The sequence below is a fragment of the Echiichthys vipera genome, assembly GCF_963691815.1.
Source record: "Echiichthys vipera genome assembly, chromosome: X".
NCBI lineage: Eukaryota > Metazoa > Chordata > Actinopteri > Perciformes > Trachinidae > Echiichthys > Echiichthys vipera.
Window position 1 is genome coordinate 32,350,616 of NC_139825.1, and position 16,528 is coordinate 32,367,143.

The window sequence follows — 16,528 nt, forward strand, 5'->3', positions numbered from 1 at the left end:
ATGGCATAGAGAGATCCTATTGAGGCCCTTTAAAGGCTTTTGATAACACAAAAATATTTGAAGACATAAACATCTTATAGACACCTTGAAGAAAACATGTCTGCTTTGTCCTTGAGTTTGAGTTTCAATGTAGGTCATCCTCTACAGCAGTGGTTCTCAACCAGGGGTCTGTGGGGTCCTTGAGGGAGTTCTAGGATTTCCCCAGAAAAAGAGGGGGAATAGTTTATTTTTACTAATTAAGAAGTGGGCCCAATTATCTCCCTAACTGTAGATGAAAACTATAGATCGAATCACTGCAGCGTCATGCTAACAACAACTGGCGGTTGATTTACATTGCGGAGATACTGTATGTGTAATCGGCAAAATTGTTTTTATCTGTTGTCATTTTCAGCCATAACTGTAATGTAAAGATGCTTTTTTTATACAATGTGTTGCTTTGCTAGCATCTCTGATAAACCAAATGTGGTGTTATGATCAGCAACATCTTACCACCAACTGCTAGTTTTGGGAAGTGTAATTTTCTTTAGTCTGCGGCCCAACAGATAAATTAAGTCTCCAACCTAGTGTGAGTGAAAGTGTTGTTATTAATCAGGTATGAAAGCATCAAACATACATTTTAGAGTAGGAACTGTATGTACTGTACACTGGCGTTTTCTACACAGAAGTTATTGTAAACGAACATTGTTATTGAGTTATTTGGTTAAAAAAAAAACACAATTCAACTATAAAGAGGCTTAAGTTTCTCAATGACCTCTGATAATCTGTAGACAGATTAATCAGCTGTTGACTTGGCATCCTGGCATAATTACAACAAGGAATGCAAATGTTTGGCAATTTCATTAATTGATTGTGCCAAATTAATGGAAAATGGATCAGTCATTGAAGGTTAGAAAATACTAAATATATGATTTTTCTTAATGAAAGCTTCAGATAGTCCATTTTCACAGCACAATTTAAATAATGTGAAATCTTTGAATCATAAATGGACTAAATCTAATTATATGACTAAACAAATTAGCTGTAACATAAAGGCTTCATCAGAGGACACCAATAGGCCTGTAGCCTACTAATGCCTATACCAAATAAAGAAAAATAAAATGGCCTATTCTAATCTCCTGACAATAACTCATTTCAATTTAAGAATATGAGCAAAAATATGTGGTCAGAGATGAATCGAGTAAGCAGTCTGTTAATTGGAAATCACTGCTTATTAAAAAGGCTGGTTTTCAAGCAATACGTCTGCACAGAAGGAAGGTAGAAGAAGTAACAGTAAACTATATATTACTTACTAATATTATGTATAATATATAGGCAGCACCAGCTTTACTGTGCCGTTCCCTTTTGTATAGAAAACCACTCTGTGCACGCATCATAGCTTTGATCACCGTTAATCGTGGTACAAATGGCGCAGTTATCCCAACTCTATGGACACGTAGTCCAACCACTGAAAACAATGTCTTTAAATATGGAGTGACTATGGAAGTCGACAGGAACCATGGGTCTCTCTCACAAACACACACACACACAGAAATACACTTACAAATACACACAAAACACTATAAAACCGATCTGCCTTTATAGTTAAATATACATACACATGCAGAAATACACAACTCAGCAGAGCAAGCTTCACAGTTAGGAAGACGAATTTGCTGCAAAGCCGGTAAAACGTTGCTAATTCTCCACAGAGTGTTAAAGAAAAAGGCACATATGCAAGAATCAGGAGGCAGAATGCAGCTGCAAGGACGGTGTGTGTGTGTGTGTGTGTGTGTGTGTGTGTGTGTGTGTGTGTGTGTGTGTGTGTGTGTGTGTGTGTGTGTGTGTGTGTGTGTGTGTGCGTGCTTTTGTGTGTATGTGAGGAGGAGAAATAGTGGAGCATGGATATGGAGAGGGGCTTGCAGGGGTATGGGACAGCAGCAATGAGAGCCGAAGTGAGAGAGAGAGAGAGAGAGAGAGAGAGATGAGGGGGTGGAGGTAGAGTGATGCAGAACCGAAAGCCAGAGAGCTGCAGAGGGGAGAGAGCCAAACCTGAGATGGACGGGTAGAAGGAGGGAGGAGGAGGACTGAGTAGGCATGCAGCAGAGAGAGAAACTGAGAATGAGATGATGAGGGGGAGACAAAGAAAGAGAGAGAGCTCAGGGAGATCTAAGCAGGGAAACAATAGAGACTTTAGGGCCGTCCACATCAAGAATGATAACTAGAAGAATAACTATAAATATAGTTTCAAAAATCGTTCTAACTCAAGTGGATGGTGGAGTCCACAATACAACTATAATAAGTAGTTATAGTAAAAGCGGCAAACTATATCCTTGGGATCACATTCGAAGCAATTTGATGAATGATAGAAACACTGACAACCAATCAAAATCCATTCGAATTTACAGGGTGTCATGTTCAAACTCTATCCACCTTATTCTTGGGGACGTTACTTTAGGATTGATAATTGGTGAAATGCGACAGCAGTGGAAGTCCCATTGGCTAACCTTATAATCATGATGGCTGACTGCCGATAGCGAAAGTAATCCTCCTTCAATTTAGCAAATACTGCTTTGTGTTTTAACAGATATTTAAAGGGATAGTTTGGGGTTTTTAAGTGGGGTTGTATGTCGTACTATCCAGTATCCATAGTCAGTGTATTACCAAAGTGGACAGGCTAAGCTAACAAATACTGCTGTGGACGGAGGCAGCAACTAAATGCATTTTAGCCACCTAAAAAGGCCAACCTAATAAATAAATACCAGTTCAAGTGTAGGCTATATTTATAATTTTTCATTGCTTTACCTTGCTGTAGGACAGCCCAAAACAAAAACAGTTGTTTTACCGCAGAACACAGGAGTTGCTGGCCTACTGCTCTCTTGATCAATTAGTGAGCATGCTTGGTGCCACCGTATCGTTCATCAGTGTGGATGCTCACTGCCAACCAAATTTTTGATAATCGATCAATCATTTAAAGGTTCCATATTATTCTCATTTTCAGGTTCATAGTTGTATTTTGGTTTTCTACTAGAACATATGTATATGTTTTATTGTTAAAAAAACAAACATTTTTCTCACAACTGTCTGAATATCGCACCTGTCTCTTTAATCTTTGCATCTTCATCGAATATACAGAGAAGCAGAAATATCAACAGTATAACAGCTTCAGCATTGCTCACCATGAAAGTTTGATGCTTTGTGACAACAGCACAGATATTATATCTCTCAGCATTATAACCTGAACCATAACTCATGTAGTTGTAAATGAGCTCACTGCAGTGAGAAACTCAGCTAATAATGTCTCAAAATATGTATAACTGCAAATTAATTTCCCTGAATATTATACCATATCATAAAAATGCGTCATCCCACTTATTTACCTGTATGCTGTGCTGCAAACCCCCCTCCCCCACCTCCCTTCCCCTTTTTTCTCACTCAGCCCAGTACAAGAGGATGCTGTGTCATCAGAGACTGAGGACTCAGACAGAGCACTAAAGCCGGGCCCTCCCTCTAATTTACTACACCCTGAAAAAAGGACGTCGTAGAGGAGGCAGCAGAAAGGAGAGGGAAAAGGAGAGTAATGGACACAGACACACACACAGACAGAGATGATGGGACAGGAACAAAATGTAATGGTGTGTACAGTGCTTTATGCTGAGATTCAGGGGCTGGTGCTTCTGCTGCTTTAGCTGCTAGCTCCCTTTGTATGCTCACTAGAAGCTGCTGCGCTGCAGAAGCCCGAACAGAAAGAACTGGTCTGCTGCACACTCTTGTATAAGATGGTCACCAAAATACCACATTCAGAAGAATGCATCAACAAAACCTGAAAGCTGTTCAGACCGCTTTTGGTCCAATTCAAGCTGAATCATCTTAAACAGTATTTTCATGTATATCGACAACCCCCCCTACACATAAGCACAGATGTGAGAACATGTAGAACACTACTATTCCCTCCATCAATTCCACCCTGCTCTTCCTGTATGACCACAGCAGCTTTATCATTGCCTAATCACATCAGACATTTGAAAAGCCCAGGCAGTCCTCTCCCCATCACAGGGGAAAACAAGAACTGCAACGCTGCATTTCTCTTCCTCGCCACTGCCCCCTCTTCCTCTCTTTGATGCATGAGTGCTGTGATCAGGTTTCCTGCAGCTGACGGTAACACACACACACACACACACCCATGCACACACACACACACACACAGACACACACACACACACACACACACACACACACACACACACACACACGTACACACACACACACACGTACACACTTAGACACACTCATTGACATACAGTGCAATGGTGAGCGATAGGATGACTGTCGGTCGAGTAGAGGAGACAAGCAGCCTGGAGAGGTGAGGACAGGAACAGCAGAGTAACAATGGACGCTAACAATGAATACACTTAGAGGGACTACCTCAGAACAAATATGTTAGTGGATGAGGATAATTATTTATATGAATGATAATAAGACAAAGAGGGAAGATTAGGTCTTAACCTGTGACTTATTGAACTTGCTGACACAACACATGGATGGGTATGATGAGGTCAGCAGATCTTGACTAAGCAAAATGACGAGAAATCAGAACCTGTATTAATATGGTGATAGGCAGTAGCCTAGTTAGATAAACTAACTAGTAGTCTAAAAGCCTACTACCTGCAGCAAGTATCTGTTATCAGACAATTATTCCGCTGGCTTTTGTACCAGCTAACATTTCACTAATCTTTGTAATGGCACACTATTCTAACCAAAAGTTATCTGGAAATATCATTAATTTTGTAGATGAACGGTCAGGGGTAATATAGGTATAAACATATTTCACAACTTTTGCCAAAATAATTTGAGAAAAACAAAAATTGGAGGTTGCCCTGTAATTTTGAGGTTATGGAGAGCTGGGCCATATCAATGTTTATATACGACTGAATAGATTATCAAACAAAAACAAGAACAAATGATATATAATTACCATCATACCATCATTTTCCCCACATAAACTGTAAGAAACAATGCTTTGAAGCTTTGCGCAAAGAGGCAAAATGTGTACAGTAACCTACTATACTTAAGTATCGGAAACTTTGAGACTCCTTTTTGCACTGTGTTTAACCATCTGGATGAGCTTTCATTTAATGTAGCAAATGCTCGAATCAACTAACTAATCACAGAAAACACCATTTGGAAACCATCATATCTTGTTATATATGCAGGAATGGGAGATGGGTGAACAGGGCTGGGTTTAAAATTTTGATTTTATCATTCAAATTGAGCATCATTTGAATCATCCGATATGATTAAATGATATAAAATACAGAGTTCTATCTTTTAAGAGGCTGCAGCATGCTCGGTTTTAGAGCTTTAAGAGACCCGCTAGACAATCAGTGATCTCAACCTCTTTAAGAGGCTGTAGCCTTTTAAAGATAGAGTGGACATATTGAAACCATATGAAACCAGAAGACCCAAGGCAAGGTATTATGTCATACTAACTTGCCAGGAAGGGGGCTGAATAACGTTCCAGAGTTGACCGCTTTATGAATGTATGGCTTTAGGTAGATACACTGTCTCTGCACCACACCCTCTGCACTTAAGTATGCACTTTTGTTGTCACTCAATACTCACTGACTGTAGAGTCAGTAGAGTTGCACATGTTGTAGTGTGTCCATGTTAAAAGGTATAATATGTAGAATTATCCTTAAAAAAACAATGTATAAACCAATACAAAAGTAATCCCTCTCAATCATCACTTATGACCCACTAGGATTCTGTGGTGGTGTATTTGCAGAGACCCTACTCTCAACTTGGATTTTCTCTTTTCTTATTATTTTTTGTACGTGTGGGACATTTGAGGGTGTTTACACCCAGCCCCCAGGAAGTGCACTATGTCCAATTTGACATAGTGGCCAAACGGTGGTATTACAGCTTCTGTGTCTGTCAAGTGATGCCATGCGGCCCAAAAAGACTTTTACCTACTGACTTACATGGCAAAAGAGATCTTTGGATACATCTTTTCAAGCATCACAACCCCCTGCAAAATGATTTGTGGTAACATCAGAATTTTCATATGGTCCCATAACAATTAAATCATTTAATCTCCATTCAAGTTAGCTAGAGTGCTAAACCATAAGTAGCCAGCTGGCGGAAGTCTCTAGTGTGCCTACTCTATGAGCCCAATAGTGCAGAAGTAGTAAGGATCATCCACGTATTTTTAGACGCTTTGTCCTCACTGAACGATGCTGGCTCTTTTCACTCACTCTCTCTCTGACCCTTGAGCCGAGGAGGAGAGAAGGAGCAGAATGCTGTGTGTTTACTAACAGTAAGTGATACTTATTACATTATACCTTTAAATAAAAGTAAATTAATGTAACTGCTTTTGGATCAATTCTTGATCAAGTGATAACCTCTGGCCTGAGAAATGAAGCCAACACAGAAGTTTCAAAACTCCATTTCCTCGAACGGCCACGTGAGGCAGGCTCCAAAAGGGTTTGGTCTGGAACTGCCTCCATACAGCTCTCACAGACCCGTTACCCAATACATGAAATTGTGACTTCACTTGTTTTTTACGGCCACATGCACTAAAATGTATGCCAACAGGAGCCGCCGACTTTGAGCTATATTCTGTCAAATCTGAAACCTATGGGTGACATCACAGAGGCAACATCCATATTTTATACAGTCTGTGTTCTTAATGTACACATCAATATTTTTATTATAGCACCAGATTAGAGGGTTCCTTGTACAATTTACCTACCTGGGTCCAGATTTTAGAACGCACCCATTCCACAGAGTTGACTGATTCTTCTGGCACCATGACATGAAACTGTGGTTTCTCGTTTAAAAACATAGATGAGCCAATGAGGGGGGAACTAACGTTTAGCCAATCGGCACCATGGTTGGGACTAACAGGGTTGTCAAGCTGCATGTTTACATCACTAGCCAATCACCAAGTTAGTGAAACATGCTTACATCAGAGGCTCTGCCGTGCTTTTCCGTAGCCTACTCCATTCATTCCGTTGTTACCGTCTGTTGTCACTACTGTTGCATGTGTAAAACTGTGGATGAATTGTTTTGAGGGTTGCAAATTCTGTGAAATGACTCATCTCAATATCATTATCTGATTGATTGAATTATTTTATCCACATTCAAGTTAGCATACCCCAAAATCGGAAGTTAGGCCGTAAATCTCTTGTGATTTGAATCCCCTACCCCCATGGTAATTAGTTAGAATGCAGGAAATTTCAGACTGAAGATGGAAACGTAGTGTAAATAGTTGACAATTCTATCTGATATCAGGCTAACCATTTATAGATTTAGTTCTCTACGAATCATTTTTATATCCAAGTCAGATTAGTATTGTAATTAAAATACATCTAATCAATTCGAATTGGGACCTTGTGAATCAATATCCAAAAAGAAAATCAGTGGAGATACCTAGTCCTACATGTGAGAGGAGGCCATGTTAAACTCTGCAGCATGAGACACCAAAAAGGAAAGTAAGAGAGGTAAAAAAGTATGCACTGGGCAATAAGCAAAGTGGGGAAGGATAATAAGACAAGAATGCAACCCTTCCTGTGGCCACCACTGAACTAGGGTTATGGATCAATAGATCAGAAAAGGCACATACACTTGATGGTTTCATCCGCCCTACAAGGGAGTGCTGCTGGCTGAGATTGCCAGTCCTGCTGACTGGGCTGCTTACTGCTGTAAAGGCCGCGGACACATTACCACTGCCACCACACAGGAGACAGGCTAGTCCACACGTCTAACAGCTAAGGGCACTACAGCATACTCCTGCCCTTTTAGTTCTTGTCCTCTCCTGCCATCTTCTGCCTTCACTCCTTATTTCTCTTTCCCTAGTGCAGAGCTACAGTAAGGGCACAGCCTGGGGTTAAGTGGGCCAACTATCTTCTTTAATATTTTTGGGGGGCTTTTTGCTGTTTGTGATAGTACAGCAGAAAAGGGGGGATTTATTTCTGAGGTAAAAAAAAAACCAATATGATCTTCAATAACGGTAACACTGATATGACCTTCAAAGCTGTTATGTTCTAAGATTTTTAGAAGGTTATCGTTGGATGTGTTTATCTGTTTCAACCCTCACAAAAGCACTGAAACTCAAAAAAACAACACCAAACTCAAAATGTCCTATGTAAAAATAGAAGAAGCAGTTTAGAGGCAATTAACAATGTAACAAAAAGAAATAGAGAGAAATGATACAAATGCCCAAGCTGTGAAATCTGTCCTAGTTTCATGTTTGATACCAAAGACAGGGTTAATGATTATCTAATACACATAATAGTTGTTAATTACTGCACCACCACAGGACTAGTGCCGGGAAAGGAGTGTTACAGAAACAAATAATAATAAAAGTACTGTATTTTTGTCAAATAGCAGAAACACAGTTTCTTATTTAATACAAAATTTTTGTGAAATGAAAATAGGGGGTGAGAAACTAAAAAGCTGCATAGAACACATCTTGCGGTGCAATCGCATTCACTGTACATTACCTTTAATATAGCACAACATATTTCCAAAATGTGTTGTGATAGGTATTCATTTCATAAGAAATTAAGAAATTAGTTTATTTTTACCGTTAATTTCTGTTTTTAGGTCCGTGCTTTTATTTTGATAGAGTTAACCAGAAAAGAGAAATAGACAAAGTTACATGAAGTTAAGTGCACGGCAAATAGGTCTATTAAAAGGGCAAAAGGTTAAGAAAATGTCGACTAACAGGTTCGTTTAGCACCTGGCTGATAAGGGCACAAGGTTTGTCATCATTTTGTTTTAATGTGGTGCTTAATGCTTAATCAAAATGTGATGTCCTTTTATTGCTTTGCATCGTTTTATACAGGTGTATTTTAAGTCATTAATAACGCTGTTTTGGCATGATTCAGGGCATCTGTTGTTCTGAAGGGGACGATTATTTCAGTAAACTGCTTGCTAGTATTTAATAAATACAGCATTATTTTTGTGTGCATTAATAACAGTTTTTGGAGGTTAAAGCTGCAAACAGTTAAACAGTTAAAATATCTTTTTTTAAGTTAGATATGTTTGTTTATTCTGAGGTTGTAATTAAGCTAAAATAGGTTAAAAGGGGATACATCATGATTGTAAAAGACAGTTCATTTTGATATTGTTGAACATGCTATTACATAGATGGTAATATATATATTTTTGTTTCATTCCATAGCTCTTACGGTGTGTTCACGGTGTGTTCATGGTGTGTTCATGGTGTGTTCACGGTGTGTTCAGAGTCTTCAAGGTGTCAAAAGATTTAATGGAGCAACGGTATCATCTATTTTGCTAAAAAGAAAAACACTTGTGAACCATCAGTTAAAGAGTTCGACCATCAATCAGCCGGGGGCGCTACAGTAAGAGCTTCACCTCAACAGTCCCACCACACTCATGTCCAAGGATGACTGTGGAGAGACTCGATGTGATGGTCTAAGGTTGTGGCACCCACTCACAAAATGGAAGCATCAGAAAACGCACCTCTAGACAATAGAGACTCAGACCAGCTAATGGATATCTGTAAAGACAGCGAAGGTCACCAAAGAACCCCACCGAGAAGATGCTTGCATTTCAGAGAGAGGAGGCTCAAATAAAAGGAAAAAAGGCTCAATCACCTTTATGAACTATGGAAGACCAAAGACTAGAGAGAAATTAGACATTCCTGAGAAAGAGATTGCGGTTCTTGTAGACACACTAGAGAAAGGAATGGAGGATTTTATTTGTATCTATGTGGAAATCAGAGGTCACCTAATCCATCCAGCGAGACAAGACTTCGTATTGATGCCCGTGAAGCAGTGACAAGCGACATTGTTAAGATTGCATATGAAAGGATAGCAGGCATATATGGGGAATTTGACAGTGAAGCAGTAAAACAACGAGTGTGTGAGCTGCTTAACAGAGACTATGCTCGCTCCATCTATGGATCCATGGCCTCACCTTCAAGTCGACACTCTAGCCAACACTCTGTGAGCTCCATGATAGCAGCTAAAAGGGCAGATGCAGCAGCAGACTTAGCAGCAAAGGAAGCAGAGTATGAAGTGATATTTCAGGAGGAAAGACAAAAGGTAAAAATCCAACTCCTAGAGGAAGAGCAGAGAAAAGATCTTGAAGCTCAGAAACGTGAGTTAGAAATACCAAAGGCAGAAAAGGATATAAGACATAAGATAGGTTGGTAACCTATAACCAAGAAGCAATGCAGGAAGCTAGTGTCTGTTCCGCTGATCACAGCAATAGTGAACAACAACCGCTGTTCATACAGCAACCTGTGTCTTCAGCTCCCATCCAGCAGTCCACATATGTCCCAACAACATCATCACCTTCACAGACAGATGTGACCTACCTGGCTCAAGCAGTCCAAGATAGCATAACTATGAACAGGCTCCCAAATCCAGAACCATCTTTATTCACTTGCGACCCAGTCTAGTTCATCAAGTGGAAAGCCTCATTAATTTCATTCATAGACAAAAGGAATACTTCCTCAGATGACAAACTGCATTATCTGACAAAGTATGTGGGAGGTCCAGCACAAAAGACACTTGATGGCATATTTTAAAGAAGTAATGACGGCGCCTATACACTTCATGGAACCTTTCAACGAAAAGGTGTGGTCAGCCCTTCATTATACAGAGAGCGTTTAGAGAAAAACTGGCAAAGTGGCCGAGGATCCAGCCAAAGGATGCTGAAGGGGTGAGGCAGGTACATGATCAAGAAAAGGAAGGAGAGAATTGGTACATTCCCCACTACAGAGTCTATCACTCCAAAAAACCTGACAAACTCTGTGTGGTCTTTGATTGCTCCGCTACGTACAAGAGAACAAGCCTGAACGATCATCTTCTGTCAGGCCCTGACCTGCTGAATAGCCTAATCGGTGTACTCATCAGATTCAGACAGCACCACGTAGCACTGATTTGTGACATTGAAAAGATGTTTCATCAGTTCCATGTGTGTGAAGCCAACAGAGACTATCTACTTTCCTCTGGTGGAAACATGTCAACCTTAATGCAATATCCATTGGCATATTGAATCAGATACTTTCAGATTTCGTGTCTGCCTAAAAGACCAGCCAGCAACATGACGTGGCATACTATCCAAAGTTGCCTCTCTGTATGATCCACTGGGCTTTGTTGCCCCTTCTCTGCTCACTGGGAAAAAAGGTGCTTCAGGATATGTGCAGGCACGGCACAAGCTGGCATGACCCCCCTCCCCAGTGAACTGCAACCAGTATGGGAACGTTGGAAGAATGATCTTGCAAACTTGTAGAAAATCACCATGCCACGCTGCTATGTGCCTGCTTGCTTTGGACAAGTCCTGAAAAAGGAGCTACATCACTTCTCCGATGCAAGCACATATGGTTATGGCCAGTGTTCCTACTTAAGACATGTAAATGAAGATAAAGATGTTCACTGTGCTCTGGTTATGGGAAAATCCAGAGTAGCTCCTATTAAAGTCACAACTATCCCCAGACTGGAACTGACAGCTGCTGTTGTGTCAGTCGAAGCAAGCAACACCCTAAAGGAGGAGCTTGGTTTGGCCGATATTGATACTTCTGGACTGACTCCAAAGTGGTCTTGGGGTACATCACTAACAAGGCACGTCATTTCCACACGTTTGTGTCAAACCAAGTACAGGAAATACACCTCAGCACAGCTCCACGGCAGTGGAAATACGTCTCTACCAACAATAACCCTGCAGATCTTGCCTCTAGAAGTTTAAAAGCAAGTGAGATTCTCACATCACAGTGGCTCTCAGGACCCCAGTTCTTATGGGAGGAGGAGATACCCCTAGCAGTAGATGTCATCATCAAGTACAGATTGGAGATCTGGAAGTCAAAAGGATTCAGACACTACACACATCCGAGCAAGTGAGTCTTTCTGATCGCCTGTCAAACTTTTTGTTGTGGTCAAAAGCAACTCAAGTCATCGCTCACCTCATCCGTCATGCAAGGGGTGATAAGTCAACAGATCACAGCACTGTACAGGAACGAAAGGATGCGCGCTGCATCATCATAAAGGACCTACAGAGACGAGTAAACTCAGTAGAGATAAAGTTGCTCAGTAAGACTATTCCACTTTCTTCTCAGAGCAAACTGCGTCAGTTGGATACCTTTCTTGATCAAGATGGACCCCTCAAGGTGGGAGGAAGGTTGAAAAATGCATCTATCCCTACTTCAGTTAAGCATCCAGTGATCATGCCAAAAGATCATGCCATCACCAAGATGATAATTGCACAATGTCATGAAAATCAATGAGATCAGATCAAATGGATACTGGATCCCAGGAAGCAGCAGCAGCACATCTGCATCAATGTGTTACATATCGGAAACTCAGGAGAGTTACAGAAGAAGAGAGGATGGCAGATCTGCCTTCAGAGCTTGTAGACCCATCACCTCCATGCAATTACTCTGGAATGGATTGCTTCGGTCCGTTCTTCACCAAACAAGGACGCAAAGGGCAAAAGTGATACGGCCTCCTTTTCACCTGCCTTTGCTGTCGAGACATCCATATTGAAATGTTGGACGACATGTCAACAGATGCCTTCATCAATGGCCTCCGTTGTTTCATTGCCATAAGAGGAGCAGTATGTCAGATAAGATCTGATCAAGGATCTAATTTCTTTGGGGCTAAAAATTAGCTAAATGAAGCTCTTGAGCAATTGGATGTTTTTGGCTGAGAGGCAGTGTGATTTCAGCATGAATGCCCCTCATTCAAGCCATGTGGGAGGGGTATGGGAGAGGCAAATTAGAACGGTGAGGAATGTTCTACTTCTTCACTCTCAACAGGCAGGCTGGATGACTCCTCGCTGCAGACATTTTTGTATAAGGCTATGGCCATATTGAACAGTCGTCCTCTGATAGTAGACAACCTGAGTGATCCAAAGAGTCCAGAGACACTAACGGCCACTCACCTGCTCACCATGAAAACCCTCACAACCCTAACACACCTCCTGGCAGATTCATCAGAGAGGACATGGCGTCATGTTCAACATCTTGCAGAGCAATACTGGAGTCGTTGGAGAAGAACATACCTCTTTAATATTGCCACCAGACAGCCCTGGCATACTCCTAGAAGAAATCTCACGGTGGGTGACATCGTCATGGAGTCACGAAACGAGTGGAAGTTGGCTAAAGTAATATATACAGTGACTGATAAAGATGGATGAAAGTAAAGATTTGTGTTGGAGACCAGAAGATGGGAAAGGAGGATCAGCGTTCTAGCAATCCATCCATCATCAAACGTCCAGTGCAGAAACTGATCCTGCTCCTAGAGACTGTTTAACCACCCTCTTTCCTCCACAGCTTTATCCTTTAGAATATGAAGAGTTTATTCATGGACATTCTCATAGACTAAAGTCTTAAGAGTGAAAGGTCACACTGAGTTTAGAAATTATTCATGCATTGCACTCCATATTGTTTTGAAAATCACTCATAATTTGGTGGGAGTGTAAATTACCTTCAATATAGCACAGCATACTCCCAAAATGTGTAGTTGTGATAAGTATTCATTTCATAAGAAATCTCTTAAAATGAGTTTATTTTTACGTTTTTTTCTGTTTTTAGGTCTGTGCTTTTATTTTGATAGAGTGTAACCTGAAAAGAAAAATTGACAAAGTTACATGAAGTTAAGTGCACGGCAAATAGGTCTATTAAAAGGGCAAAAGGTTAAGAAAACAGGTTCGTTTAGCACCTGGCTGATAAGTGCACAAGGTTTGTCATCATTTTGTTTTAATGTGGTGCTTAATGCTTAATCAAAATGTGATGTCCTTTTATTGCTTTGCATCGTTTTATACAGGTGTATTTTAAGCCATTAATAACGCTGTTTTGGCATGATTCAGGGCATCTGTTGTTCTGAAGGGGACGATTATTTCAGTAAACTGCTTGCTAGTATTTAATAAATACAGCATTATTTTTGTGTGCATTAATAACAGTTTTTGGAGGTTAAAGCTGCAAACAGTTAAACAGTTAAAATATCTTTTTTTAAGTTAGATATGTTTGTTTATTCTGAGGTTGTAATTAAGCTAAAATAGGTTAAAAGGGGATACATCATGATTGTAAAAGACAGTTCATTTTGATATTGTTGAACATGCTATTACATAGATGGTAATATATATATTTTTGTTTCATTCCATAGCTCTTACGGTGTGTTCACGGTCTGTTCATGGTGTGTTCACGGCGTGTTCAGAGTCTTCAAGGTGTCAAAAGATTTAATGGAGCAACTGTATCATCTATTCTGCTCAAAAATAAACACTTGTGAACCATCAGTTAAAGAATCCGACCATCAATCAGCCGGGGACACTACATTCACTCGTATTGAATATATATATATTATATATAACAGCACAGCAATACTGGTCCCAGGGACCTGCCCGGGAACTGTAGTTGAAAATCAGCCAAGATGGTTTAACTGGTACATTTACGGCCGAAATGTCTATTAATTAGTGCTGTACCTATAACTTTAAACTGCATAAATACCTGAAATACATGATAAAAATGATAATTCCACTGCCTTGAATACATGCTGGTAAGCCATAAGACAGGCCTACTCCTGGACAGAGTATTTGTCATCTGTAAGTGTGTTTTGTTACAAAATAATTTAGTTTGCTATAGTTGTGATGAAGGACGACCTCCACGGACATGTAAAGTGTCTTTCTGAGAAGCAGTCGATCAGTAACTGCACTAGGATCCCCTGCCGGCGGAAGATGACGGCCGTTATTCAGTGTGTGAAAGGTTTTGGACGAGAGCGCCGGTGTCAAAATATTACAATGTTTGCTGTTCCCTCTGTTGAGTTTTCCTTTGAGGTCTCACTACTAGTCACTGCGTCCCTCTGCCTCTGCTTTCATTGTTCAGGTGCACTAAGAAACTCACAGGCCTTGTATGATGTAAGGATGCAGTGGCTGTCTTTATGCCCCTGTAGAAGGGACTAAAAAGTACTCAAAAGCTCTAAATGTTTCAAGGTCATCTTTGCCATTATCTTATCCACATCTCTGTAGTGAACAAAATAACTTTCATTTTGAAAGAATTGAATGATACATGAATCTTTTATGACAGCATATTTCATATTACTATTATATGTCTAGTTCACAATGCTGGCAATTTCACGTATGAAAAGTAAAGACCAACCTCATTCAAATGCTCAGCACAACAGCTAAAGAATACATCTGTCAGTGTCCTCACTATGTATAAAGCTCTCAACTACATTAAGCAAATGCTTTGTTCATTTGACTACTGCATTTGGCATGTGTGACAACTCACTTTCAGATTCAGGTTGATATAGTATGGGTCCAAATCCTCCAGCGGTGTGCCCGACATTCCATTAGGAACATCGCCGTAGATGAACGGCAGGCTCTTCCCAGCCTCCAGGTCACTGTTGGGCTTGGGTTCATTCTCGTCATACGTGTCACGGTGACTACTGTCCGATTTGGGCTTGGGTGGCTTCTTGTTCTTCTCTTCTTGAATGCGCTTCTCGATGTTAGCGAGCGACTCCGGGGTGAATTTCTTGAAGCTGTCAGGTCCTGGGGGTGCCATAAGCGGTGCGGCCATGTTTTCATCCTGCAGCTATTTCCTCTTTATTTGTTTTCCATCCCAGGCATTCAACTCTGAGAGGAAGAGAAGGACACAGGGTGAGAAAGTGTGAGCATATGGTATTGATCAATTAGAAAAGTGACAGGTACAACAAAATCCTCCTTTAAAATAATGTTGTCTAGTGTTTTTAATTGTCACTGTCATTTTATGAATGACTGGACAGAGGCCTATAATTAAATTCGTATACATATTTGTTAGACATTTGCATCCTTTTCAGTTTCAGTGTCGTCATAAGCCTTACAGATGGAATTTTCTAGTTCTGCCAGGGAACGCAAACAAAGCAAAATAGGGCTGGAAAAAAAAAGTCGAAACATTTGGAACATGGGCCAGTAGGCACAATTTCTGCTCTCTCCATCAACCCAAATGACCTAAACTCCGGTACCCAGCACCGACAGTAGACAGCACTGAATCCTATTTAGCTCTCATCTTTATGAACAACAAGAAGCCATATCAAGTTGATTATTCTTGTGTTTATGCTCACAAATGATGGGCTCTTTATCCCACCAGAAACTCATCCGTCTGACTCTCTCTTTCATAAGGTTTCATTAATTTCTTTTGTATTTAACCATACCAAAATTAAGCATTTAGAGTTGTGTTTCAATGAATAGGAATATGTTGTGAATGTGTTGGTAGCACTGCTGGTCTCACTGAGTATAGGCATGCAGGCCTGCAGCTCTATGCAGCTTTAAGCTCATTAATAATACTACATTAGCTTGGAGGTCTCTCTGGTTGAGTCCAAACAGCTCTCACCAACAAACGATATAAAATAAAGGGGCTTCCTGCACACAGGATATTACATGCTATCAGCCAAACAATCTAAAGTCAAGAGAGACAGATATTAAAACTTAAATATTGTCATCAACTCTCTTTAAAAAAATTGTGCAGCTGAACCTAAATGTGAAAAAAAATCAACAAATATAACAGTCATTAACCATTTTGTTCTTTAGCTATCAACATTGGTAAAGC

General features: G+C 40.3%; 1 protein-coding gene across 1 annotated transcript in view; it reads right to left on the reverse strand.

The window, feature by feature from the left end:
- scn8ab (sodium channel, voltage gated, type VIII, alpha subunit b) overlaps nucleotides 1–16,528 on the reverse strand; it is a 57,188-nt gene that overhangs the window by 36,575 nt on the left and 4,085 nt on the right. The window contains exon 2 of the mRNA XM_083939035.1: nucleotides 15,233–15,576. Within this exon, the coding sequence (XP_083795161.1) occupies nucleotides 15,233–15,520 (288 nt within the window). The 5' untranslated portion in view covers nucleotides 15,521–15,576. The remainder of the gene's footprint in view (nucleotides 1–15,232; nucleotides 15,577–16,528) is intronic.